The 13,203-nt window shown below is 34.9% G+C and overlaps 1 protein-coding gene across 1 annotated transcript in view; it reads right to left on the reverse strand.

Annotated features, from left to right (window-relative positions):
• Positions 1-13,203, reverse strand: part of LOC101735883 (paired mesoderm homeobox protein 2A) — a 43,376-nt gene that overhangs the window by 14,179 nt on the left and 15,994 nt on the right. Inside the window, exon 2 of the mRNA XM_038014847.2 lies at positions 11,541-11,737. Coding sequence (XP_037870775.1) covers positions 11,541-11,737 — 197 coding nt within the window. The remainder of the gene's footprint in view (positions 1-11,540; positions 11,738-13,203) is intronic.

Genomic DNA, 13,203 nt, shown 5'->3' on the forward strand with positions numbered 1-13,203 from the left:
GGTGGGTAATTTTTAGTGCCAAGCGATCTACAAATTGGAGAGTGGCACAAGCGACACTTTATCCGCAGAAAAGACAACATGTTCTATTCGTTCCGAATTACAAATTTAACTTAAGGGTCAAACCGCACATCATGTCTAGATTGCTATAAGACGCGAAAAGTGTTGGAACAAAACGCAATCGTTTTGTTTAATTTTATTTATTGTTCAAAAATGTAGCTTTGATTCGATATGGTCATTAGAATGCTATAAGTTTTTGTTATGATTGTCTGTTCGATTATTGATCTGAAGATATATTATAAGTATGCGAGCCCAACTCTACTGCTATCCAGTCCAGCACTATCTTCATCGATTGTCAGTTTTATTAGTGTCCTCATGTTCTGCATAAATGCTTTACAGATTCAGTGACACGGATTACTGATTTATTGTTACTAGCTGACGCGGCAGTCTTCGTAGTGCCTCAATCGATAAACAAAAGACCTAAACTTTTGTATAAAATAAACTTAAAACAAACAAAAGGAATCCGTCCGACGGGGGACACATCAAAGGAAAAATAAAATTGTTATTTTTATTTAATTCCGAGCATTTTAATACTTATCTACCTTTTAAACCTTTTCTGGACTTCCACAAATAATTCAAGACCAAAATTAGCCGAATCAATCACGGCCGTTCTCGAGTTTTAGCGAAACTAACTAACAGCAATAAATTTTTATGTATATAGATATATATAAATGATTTTCTTTAAAACAAATAATCGTTTGTAATTTCTATAAAACGAGCATAAAATAAAAAAATAAAATCACAAATCCATCATAAAGAATTGAAGCCGACTGAGCAGTCAATGAGTTGCGATTTATAAGATGATAAATGTCATGAGCACCGTCGCGGGAAGGGGGAAGCGAAATAAAATAAACTACAGTTAATGCTCAAACAATATCGTCACTTGTCCCTTGCACAATTGGTAAATGGCCCGTGAGAGAAGAGCGTTTGTGATTACTTAGCCCAAATGTGGGGCGTACGAGTATTGCACGAACCTGTCCTACGAGATTTTGAAATAAAAAAAATTATTTGTTTGCACTATTTATTCTATTTTCATATTTGAATTGGTTATTAAAGTTATTACAGATAGTTTATTACCAAATCCAAGTCCAAGAATCATCATGTGTGGCAAAAAAAGACTCAGCTGTGTGTGTCTACCTAGAATAGCAGAACGCATCTTTTCGCGTGAGTACCTTAAGAGTCGACTAATAGATTCACCAGAGTATAGGCATCAGCGTTCTCTCGTCTCTCTCAATCACGTATCAATGTACCGCGAATGCAAACCGGCATTTACTGTTTGTAAGGGGTATAATAAGCCCACACGGGTACGTACCACTATCCTGCCAATTGCTGCTGCAATGCAATCATACGTTTCGGAACGATCATAACGTAGTACGATAGAAGTCTCATGATGATATCTATAGGTCCCAGTCAACTAGAGCGTAACAGCAATTAATTCACAAATAATCACGATCAGAAGCTTATCTATTTTAATGAAATATATTAATTAAGTATAATATTTAAAAAATCTGTCGTTTAACTGATTTGTAACACCATAAGCCATAATAACACAATCCATTACCATTTTCATATTTTTCGAAGCCAGCAATAGTTTGTGACGGGCCGCCTATGCTCCCCTGCCGAAGTTGGGACAGCAAAATGGAGCAAAGATGAACTTGCTCTTTTCGCTTCCAATATTATAACTTTTTTTTTATCTATTGTGATATGATAAATGATTTACGGTTTATACCGAGTATTTGAATTGATAGTTGATCAGAGAGCATTGGTCCTATCCTAACTGTTCCTATTTCTTTATTTACATTACACTTTGACAGATGTTTACCAAAATGAAAGTACGACTCTGTAAAATAATATAGTTACTCTAACGATGTAATCTAGTTGAACTAATACAATTTACCGACTCACGAACCTATGGGAACCAAGAACCCTCTGTAAAAAAGCCATGTGAAAATCTAAATTATAAGTCCCAAGACATTTCTGCGGAGACCAACAAACAATTCTCACATTCGAATTATAGTTTTATTGTTCGCGTTAGACGCACTTGATCTGACTGTCCCGGAGGACTAAGCAAACATAGGGACTAAATGAAAAATAATTGTGAGACTGCTCATTCAACAAAGGGTGGGTACATTGACAAGATTTATTACGATAAAAAACAAACACAGTAAATTGTATTATAATTAGTTAATGTTTTGGAGTGATTTTGCAGTAATTTTACATAATAATTTTCTTTAATAAAACAAAAATACAGTGCTATCATAACAATTTGATTGAAATTGTCTACTGCGATACGGGCTCCTAAAGGTCTTTGCCGTACTCATACATAACATTCCTTTTTTAATCACTTTAAGTGCTACCCAAGATTTGCAATACTTCTTTATGGTGAATCGTTGGAGAAGAAAAATAATGAAAATATATTGTAACGCAATGGTATGTACCTATATATGTAGCTATATAGGTACATAACTTATATTCAAACAGGTCATTAAATAATTTACTGGGTTGTTTTCCAAGTATTAGAAAATATAATTAATATATTTTCACAATTATTGTGCACTTCAGAAATATTTTAAGAAATATTTATCAATAGTATTAATCAATCAATAACATTTATTTTGGTGTAGGTATCCTAACATAGTTCGAGGTAAAGACACCGAATTTTTACCTTTACCATAATATTGCTCATAAGAACATTTTATAGTGCAATTTCAGGTAGGTACGGTTCACACGTGGTTCCTTGGTACGCTCTGAAAGTCATTTTTTTTTATTGTTTTCTGTATTGATTTGACATTGTATGTCAATATATTTAATCTTCTTTTGTGGCATATTTTAAAGAGACGACAAGATTATTATAGTAGAACAGGATATAAAAGTTAAAAAAAAAACAATTACATACAAAATCTCTTTTGTTATCCGTGTGAATATACAAAACACGATTTTAATCGATTAGGCGAGACGAGTTATCACTCGATCTGAGTCCCATGGGAGGACTGCGTCACGGTGCGCCGGAGCAATCACCCACACTTGCTCTAGCTTCCCACGGAGCGCGTGACACGCTTGTCCTGTGCTTTCGACCTTATTATGTTGTATCGAATATCACGCCCAAAGTCACGGAATTATCGCACGAGTATTCATGAAATCGAAATTTAGATTTTGAATTTATTAAAATGTTAATCTTTGTCTGATCGCCCATGTTCAATAAGCTATTCTATCTATATATATAAAAATGAATTGCTGTTCGTTAGTCTCGCTAAAACTCGATAACGGCTGGACCGATTTGGCTAATTTTGATCTTGAATTATTAGTGGAAGTCCAGAGCAGGTTTAAAAGGTAGATAAATAAGAAAATGATTGGAATTAAATAAAAATAACAATTTTGTTTTTCCTTCGATGTGTTCATGCGATGAAAAGCTTAGGTCTTTTATTTATCGATTGAAGCACTACGAAGTTTGCCGGATCAGCTTTACTAATATATAAATCTACAGTGGTTTTTACTGATGTTCCGTTATAATTACTGAACCATGCATCCGATTGACTTGAAATTTGGTATCAATGTAGAAAATACAAGTACTTAATGGATAGGCTAATATCTATATGAGTGTTGGACTCCCTAATAATAATGACAATAAATAATAATGTTAGTTTTAAATGCCCAGCGAAGCGGGCGAGTACGGCTAGTCGACTAATAAAAACAATATTAATTTACTAAGCTTTTTTTTTTTTTTTATTGCTTAGATGGGTGAATGAGCTCACAGCCCACCTGGTGTTAAGTGGTTACTGGAGCCCATAGACATCTACAACGTAAATGCGCCACCCACCTTGAGATATAAGTTCTAAGGTCTCAGTATAGTTACAACGGCTACCCCACCCTTCAAACCGAAACGCATTACTGCTTCACGGCAGAAATAGGCAGGGCGGTGGTACCTACCCGTGCGGACTCACAATAGGTCCTACCACCAGTGATTACGCAAATTATAATTTTGCGGGTTTGTAATTAATTGTGCGAGCTGAGTAAAACAATTGTTATTACAGTTAACTCGTACATCGTGTAGTCTTGGCGTGAAGCGAATGTAATTAGTAGAGACTGTTTGTGTTATTTCTGTTTGTCACAGAGTTTCTTGCCGGCTCCTCGTAGTGCGTAAAAAAGCACTGCTCTTGATAAGGCAGATGTTAGCAAATGCTTTCAGGCTATGCCCTACCACTAACCACAGTGAAACCAGAATAGTCATTCGAGGCTACTGGCAGATAGTTAGAAAAACAAGTTTGATGTTTATTTTGTTGCTGTAAGTGTATAAAAACAAAAAAAATGATTTTAAATGGTATCGTCTCAGTAAATATTCGAACTTTTTTTATTGCTTATGTGGGTAGACGAGCTTACAGCCCACCTGGTTTTAAGCGCTTACCGGAGCCCATAGACATATACAACGTAAATGCCGCCACCTACCTTGAGATATAAGATCTAAGCTCTCAGTATAATTACAACGGCTGCCTCACCCTTAAAACCGAAACGCATTACTGCTTCACGGCAGAAATAGGCAGGGCGGCGGTACCTACCCGTGCGGACTCACAAGAGGTCCTACCACTTGTAATTACGCAAATTATAAATTTTCTGAATTTTTACTACACGAAGTTAGTCCTTCACCGTGGAAGTCAATCGTGAATTTTTATTGCAGTAATGAAATAACCATTTTTATATTCTAAGCAGTATAGCAATAAAACATTTTTGAACTATTTTCGTGAAATAGTTTTGTTTACCTTTTTTGCTATACAACAGTCAACATTTTAGCCCCCGAAACAATGTTATCTCCAAATCCGAGTCACTAAACAAGAGCGTCCCGCCACTAAGTGATTACTTAATCCACTTTTATGTAAGCCAATCCGCCGCCAATCAACACAATAATGATTAAATTAAGGGTTAACACTTACCGTTTCATTACTTACGAATTGTGCGTCAATGCCAATCGATTTCCTATTCAGTTATCATTGTTTTAAATGATAAATTAAAAAAAACCTTATAACATAGATTGTATATGGTAATGGATATAAAATGTTTCATTTACAATCTCGATACTGACCGACCTTTTAAATGAGTATGATTATTTTCTTTGCTTTTTGCGAGTCGTAGACACAATTAAAATAACTTTTACAGTTTAATGATGCGTTTCTTAATCATTTTGTTATTACTTTAAGTGGCTACGAAAACTATAAAGAATTCGGCCCGTGAAATAATCTGATAACAAAAAAAACAAGAAGCAGAGAACAAGCAAAGATTTAAATTTGGAAAACAGATTAAACCGGAAAAGTAATTTTAATCTGTGCAATAATGATATAAGGATTTCAAAGCTACTAGCTCATACACAAACATTAGAATAATGGTTGTTTTTATTCGCCATTTGGCGTGCGGCGATCGCTAACATTTGCGGCAAGTGCATCCAATCGGTCGAGTACGTAGAGCGTGTGGGACACGTGCGGACGCGTGTCTGCCACCTGCCCTATGCGAAGGGATCCTTGTCATGTCCCCGAAATGACCCACAAAGAACGCTTATTGTTCTAATGCCATAAAATTTGGATCACGATTTATTGGATGACTCAATATTTGCAAAAATAAACAATAAATCATTAAATAACAGTGCGCACATGGTGCATTGTCTTTTAATGTTACCGAATTTCTTATCTTTAGGTATCAAGATTATGGTTTTGTACCGTAATATTGTAGCGGTATCTATTATATAACAGAAGATGTTTGACTTGATGACTCGCGCTAACGACATTTTCAAAATAAAAATTAGACCATCGGTCTACGAGACAGTTTCATCCAGTCGATATAGGAAGATCTTCAGTTTGTTCCTCCAAAACTAAACTAAGCTTTTAGCTTGTTTTTGGTACGATCACGGAATACAAAACATGATATAATTCGGCAATACGTTGCCTCAGTGATTCCCCGTGGAGAGCAGCTTCTAAGACCGGTAGTTGGATTGACATTTTGCTGGCGCCTCCCGGAGGTCGCCATGTCAATCTTTATTGCAAACCGACGGCGCCGCAGTCAAGTCAGATGACCAACGGACTTGGTGCAATAACAATGAGAGGTCGCCCCCTAACCCTATACAACTTTAATGCATTCATTACTGTAAGCTATAAAACAGAGAGGTTCGATGCTAAAATTTTATGCTATTTTATGGCATATCTTTTTCGTATGTACATTTCCTGAGTATATTTTTTGGGAAATGTAAGAAAGAGAACAGTTAAATAAACTAAACAATGAATAAAAGATCTACATATTATTATGTATCCTTAATTTGAACTATGCAATTTTTGGAATCGTACAAAAATTCACAAAGCTATTCGTGGCTGTTGTCTCACAAACTAATCACACCCGCCACGAGTGGAACAATAAAACCAAAATCGTGTGCAATAATACAGAATTTATCGGGTCGGACGGTGGCGTACTACAAGCGCTTGATGGATTAAATTGCCCTATCCTTATGACAACCTGGGTGCAGAAAAATACGCTCCATATTAAAAAAACAGCTGGTCATTTTTCAAATGTTTCCTTTTGCACTACCGAAGCAGGTGTCGGAGTTTTTTTGTTTCGTTCGGTAGCCGGGCGCGGTTAGCGGCAAATTGCGCGTTTGTACAACGCTTACGTCGGTGAGCAGTGTTTGCGAACAGCCTCTGATGAATTTGTGTAGGATTCGCGTGTTGAATTAGGACACGTCGCGTTTCTTGTTTCGTTTGTATTTTATTAAACGAATGTTTTGATAATTGGTCACTGGTGGTAGGACCTCTTGTGAGTCCGCGCGGGTGGGTACCACCACCCTGCCTATTTCTGCCGTGAAGCAGTAATGCGTTTCGGTTTGAAAGGTGGGCCAGCCGTTGTAACTATACTTGAGACCTTAGAACTTGTATATCAAGGTGGGTGGCGCATTTACGTTGTGGATGTCTATGGGCTCCAGTAACCACTTAACACCAGGTGGGCTGTGAGCTCGTCCACCCATCTAAGCAATAAAAAAAATAAAAAAATTTAGTGAAAATTTCCAGGTATAATTTGACATTAGAGCATTTTGTTCAAGTTACAAGTTATCTCAACCCTTAGTATCAGACCCTTCCTTTACGGTGCTTATTGACGAGGTCTGAAAAGAGTTCACAGAGACAGACAGCGGTTTGGATGTGCCTGTGATATTTGCGATAACCACATATCCACTTATCGACCTAATAGTTACCGAATGCTTAACTGTACCGAAATGTAAAAAAAGATGCGCTTACTTCGTGGTCTCTGTAACATCGGTAGCTGCTTAACACCGGGTGGAACGATATCTTAGTTCCCGTTTAAGTATGTAAAATTTAAAATATACATAACTTTTTTTATTGCTTAGATGGGTGGACGAGCTCACAGCCCACCTGGTGTTAAGTATTTACTGGAGCCCATAGACATCTACAACGCAAATGCGCTACACACCTTGAGATATAAGTTCTAAGGACTCGAGTGTACTTACAACGGCTGCCCCACCCGTCATACCGAAATGCACTACTGCTTCACGGCACAAATAGGCAGGGTGGTGGTACCTACCCGCGCGGACTCACAAGAGGTCCTACCACCAGTAAAAAATTAGATTACTAACATGTGCCTAACTCTACATACGGTCGAAAAGCTGTTAAAAACGTATTAACGCTTTCAAGATAATTGACGGCAACTACATTCGAACCGTTCATAAAGAATCGAACAGCTATCGTGAAATTCGGTTAAAGAACACATTTTCATCTACAAATAAAAATCGCTTATTTTTATTAACAAACATAAAAAACGTGATTAATTTGATACGGATCGATATTCCGGAAAACGAACCACACACTGCAGTTACCCGCTTGTAATTGTTATATGTGAATCCGCATTTTCCAGGCGAGTTTTAATTATCAGGAGTCGCGCGCGCCTGAATTACGCGACCGCCCGCGTTATTTATGACTGCACCCCGCCATTCCAATATACTTTTTAACGTAATGAGCGCGCGTTGCCACGGGAGGGTGCCCCTTGTTATGTACTTACCGACGACATTGTTTATTCATTACGCGTAAACAACACTAGATGATGACCGACCTTTGCTCGGTTTTTTTTTGATAACGCCATCTTGTTGTGTCTTTAAAGCGGTTAGTTGCCCTCAATTAAGAAAAATAGTATTATTATTCGCCAATAGATGTCGGGAAGAGTTGATTATTGAAAACACGAATAAAACAACATTTTCTGAAAATAAATCGTAGCTAGATTGATTTATCGCCCCCGAAATCCCCTGTTTACTAAATTATATGAAAATCGTTGGAGTCGTTTCCGAGATTCAGATTATATACATATATATTAATATGCAAGAAATGCTCGTTTAAAGGTATAAGATAACAGATAAAGATTATCGTGGAGTACAAAATGTTGTTAGAGCAATCCAAAGACAAAATTAAATCTAAATATAACTCTTCTTTGGATAGCCTTAGTTAACAAAATTAACATTCGGTATTATATAAACAAAAGCACAATACCGTTTCTCCTCTACTTGTCAAGTAATTTTTTGATAGCTATTAACGTTCGCGTTCTAAATACAAAATCTTCATAATTCTTTTTTTCACCATTACAACAAAAAATGCCAATACAAAACAAAAGAGAAAATTTTGTGTTGTAATATTTTAAGTAATTATAGTCGAATTTCGATTACCGGGTGAACACTGGCTTATTTAATTTAATGGGTTTGGTTGACTTTAAAAGACTTCCTTAACCTAACTTGTTTACTCTTTCATGGCCACTCCAACCGATAATGTTCATGAAACTTATTTAGTTAAGCCATTTATAACAACAGTGCTATTTAAAGCTTCTGAACGATGAAATCGACCCTTTCACACGCTATTTATGCCTAATTTAGGCTACGTTATTTACATTGCACGTTACAACATTGTTATTTAAGAACAACGATATATTACCATCGATGTTTAGGAATTAAAAGTAGTGTAAGAAAAAATTATGTTATTATAAAAAAGCTGCTTTTCAGCATATTATCAAAATAACCCTTCTACTCATATAGGTTCATAAAATATTTATTACTACTGATACACCACGCTTTTTTAACAATAAAATCATTTTTTCTTAAACTATTTTTAATTCAAATTTAGTACAATTTATTTTCTATTTTTTAGTTGGACTTTCTATAAAAGCGTATTTTATTAGTTTTTTTAAACTATCATTTATTTTTCATTTTGTAGTTGAATTTCAATTTCAATTTCAACAATTTTTTTAATAGGAAATTGTCATCGGTCCTTATTAAGTTTGCCAAATTTCGAGTTAATCCACCATTTTGAATGGGGTCAAAATCATGTTCAAAGATTCCGTTACAAACATACATACGTCTGAAGCTATTATAATAAAAGCGTATTAAAAAACGGAAACATCCTTAAAATCCGTCAATAGAAGGAAATTCATTATATTGTTTCCAATATAAAAAATACTACAGAATAGACCAAAAAGATTTTCGTTACAGATGAACGTGATTCGATCTCTTGAAAACAAGCACGGTCGCATTAAACATTCAAAGGCTACACACGTGGAGGCCTCGGCTTACATAAAATAAGTGGTTGTTATGAAATTAAGGAGCTAACCACAAGCTGTCTGCTTCGTTTTTTTCGGTGCGCTCCCGTCAGCCACAGTCGAATTACTGGACACTAATTGGACTGTGAAATGTGACGGACGATGCGAGAAAAATACCTTATTTACGAATGTTTTGCCTTGGAAAATTATGAACAAAAAATACAGGAATTTTCTTTCGAAGCGAATAGTTAGTGCTAACTGAATTCAGAGATTAAGCTATTTTAAGATGTTTGAGAAATCGAACAATACTGCATAGTTTACAACAATATACTAGGGGAAATGGTGGGACAGAAAAATACCTTATTTACGAATGTTTTGCCTTGGAAAATTATGAACAAAAATTACAGGAATTTTCTTTCGAAGCGAACAGTGAGTGCTAACTGAATTCAGAGATTAAGCTATTTTAAGATGTTTGAGAAATCGAAGAATACTGCATCGTTTACAACAATATACTACGGGAAATGTTGGGACAGAAAAATACCTTATTTACGAATGTTTTGCCTTGGAAAATTATGAACAAAAATTACAGGAATTTTCTTTCGAACCGAACAGTGAGTGCTAATTGAATTCAGAGATTAAGCTATTTTAAGATGTTTGAGAAATCGAAGAATACTGCATCGTTTACAACAATATACTAGGGGAAATGTTGGGACAGAAAAATACCTTATTTACGAATGTTTTGCCTTGGAAAATTATGAACAAAAATTACAGGAATTTTCTTTCGAAGCGAACAGTGAGTGCTAATTGAATTCAGAGATTAAGCTATTTTAAGATGTTTGAGAAATCGAAGAATACTGCATCGTTTACAACAATATACAAGGGGAAATGGTGGGACAGAAAAATACCTTATTTACGAATGTTTTGCCTTGGAAAATTATTAACAAAAATTACAGGAATTTTCTTTCGAAGCGAACAGTGAGTGCCAACTGAATTCAGAGATAAAGCTATTTTAAGATGTTTGAGAAATCAAACAATACTGTATCGTTTACAACAATATACTAGGGGAGATGTTGGGAATTAAAAATAATTTGCACAGTGTTTTCTTAGATTAGTTTCTTAGTGTCGTAAATACAATAAAATTACTTCTACTCCTTAAGAAGTGCAAAGAGCGAAAAACAAAGAATGCACGAAACATTACAAATTGTAAAAAGAAAATAGTAAACGAGTAATTGATTAATAAATTAAAAGTAGCTTTGTTCAATTAAAGTGTACTTATTAAATTGCAACCTAAAATATGATAGAATTAACACAACAACATAAAATATATTAAAAAGCGTTGTCCACAGAATGATATTAGAAAGATTATTTTCGCTTATAATAAAATCAATGTTTTTTTCTTTGATTATTGACGGCGATCACTTTTTGTTTTTACAGAAACATTCAGTTGCCTTTATGATTGCGTTATGGGTGAATAAGTTCACCGCTCATCTGGATTTAAGTAATTACCAGAGATTATAAGGATGAAATGATGGTCTCAATTATGTTTGCCAACACTTGACCTATTCTTCAACGGGTATGCATTACTGCTTCGCAAGAAAAATAGGCGGTATAGTGAGTGGTATCTCTCTGGCAAGCTTACGATACCCCTTACCACCTGTGATGTTTATTCCTGGACTTTGGAAGTCATTCATATTAAGTACGTAATTCCTTAGCTAAAAATGGTATAGTTGTATCGCTTGATACGATTACACCGAGATACTCATTCTTTAGGCCAAAACGATTTCAATATATCAAGTAACTTGTTGCATCCAGCCTTGCCTAGACTCAACTACAGCCGTAACCTTATTGGCGTAATAAAAAAAACTTGTAATATTTAAACTGTAATTTCGAAAAGTTTTTATATACCAACTGTATATTTCACCTACTTGAACTCTTGCCTCCGTGAGGTCGATCTTCATAGCGATCTCTTCTCTTGTGTAGATATCAGGATAGTGCGTCTCCTGGAAAGCTCGTTCTAGCTCCTTAAGTTGTGCTGAAGTGAAAGTCGTTCGGATTCTTCTCTGCTTCCGTTTCTCCGTTAGTGATCCTTCGTGACTTCCATATACTTTGTATGGCAGACCCGCTGTGGGAAAAATAAGTGAATTCAGTACTAATAACAATAGCAAATCAAATTACAGTCATTAAAATAATTTATAATCAGTTTAATTTAACTTCTGATATGATATACCTTTTTCCAAAATACATTTAAAACGAGATGTTTCTAATTTTAACATATTTTTGAATATCGAATTATCACTCAAAAATGTCTAAAAGTATATCGCTATCTGGGCTGCAATTATAATTTTCTTTTATTTTCACCAGCATTATTAATGCTGGTGAAAATCCTTTTATTACAGTTATATTTAATAAATGAAATTCATTGGCGAGTAAATGTAATTAAAATAATCTGAATACAAGAAAATGCAGTCTGCTTAATATTAAAAGGTGGTGAAATCTTGTAAAACATGGTTTGTTATCAATGCAAAGAGCAGTGTAGGGTTCTACAAAGCGGCCATTTTTGTCTCCCCGCCCGTCTAAAGGCCCTCACCCTCTCCGTTGACTATATACCTACTTTACCTACATATACTTAATCAAACTAAGAACTTTCTTTAAATCTTTTTTAGCATTAATTTTTGTTTGAATTGAAGGAGTTCTGATAGGTTATGTCAAAGATATTTCAATGTACTTTGAGATTCAGAGTATATTCGATGTATTTTGCAGTTTATTTCACCAGCTTCAACGAAGAGGGTCTCCATTTAGACCGTATATTTTTATGGAATAATAATTACGTTTTCAAATCCCAAACTAAGATTTAGTCTCAGCTCCTTGTTTCACAATATACCATTTTTATTATGTCGTTTCCCAAACCTTTTCACTGCAAGCTAGGCTTCTTATATTTTGAGAAACAGTTTCAAGAAATCAAATAATAATTATTGTAATATATGATATGATAATAATGATTTTTTTCCAAACGTTATCACACAGTGTTGTATTTCAAAAACCAAAAATATGTTCATTTATTTTTCACAAAATAAGCACACCCCATACGAGTTAGTTAAAAATTCTTAACCAATCATTGAAGGCACTAAGTGAAATATAGAATACAGTGGAAAAATGTTCGTAGCGCGGTCTGTCGCGTGGAATATGTATCGATCGCTACTCGCAGCTACGACGTAGCGTCTTGCTACACGAGACTGGAAATTTTCATTTCTTTTCTAGTTGAATGTAAACGAAACTGAACTTTGCATTCTCCGTCCAGTGTGAATATTATATATATGCAGAATACTCTACGTTGCATATAAAAATGCAGTAACCGTGTTTATATAACTATATAGGTGCTTAAGATCTTAAATATTATTGTCTAGTTGTAACATCAGTTCTTACTTTAACACTTTAATAAATGACAAACGGCTTTATCGAAAAAGAGTTTAATATAACTAATATATTTTTTATCCTATAACATTCATCTGGATAAATGTTCTTATAGATGAACAAAAAAGAGCAAAGACACATGAAGCATTCAAATTTGAAAAATTCAAAAGCAAATTA

This window comes from Bombyx mori, chromosome 13 (genome assembly GCF_030269925.1).
Source record: "Bombyx mori chromosome 13, ASM3026992v2".
Taxonomy (NCBI): Eukaryota; Metazoa; Arthropoda; class Insecta; order Lepidoptera; family Bombycidae; genus Bombyx; species Bombyx mori.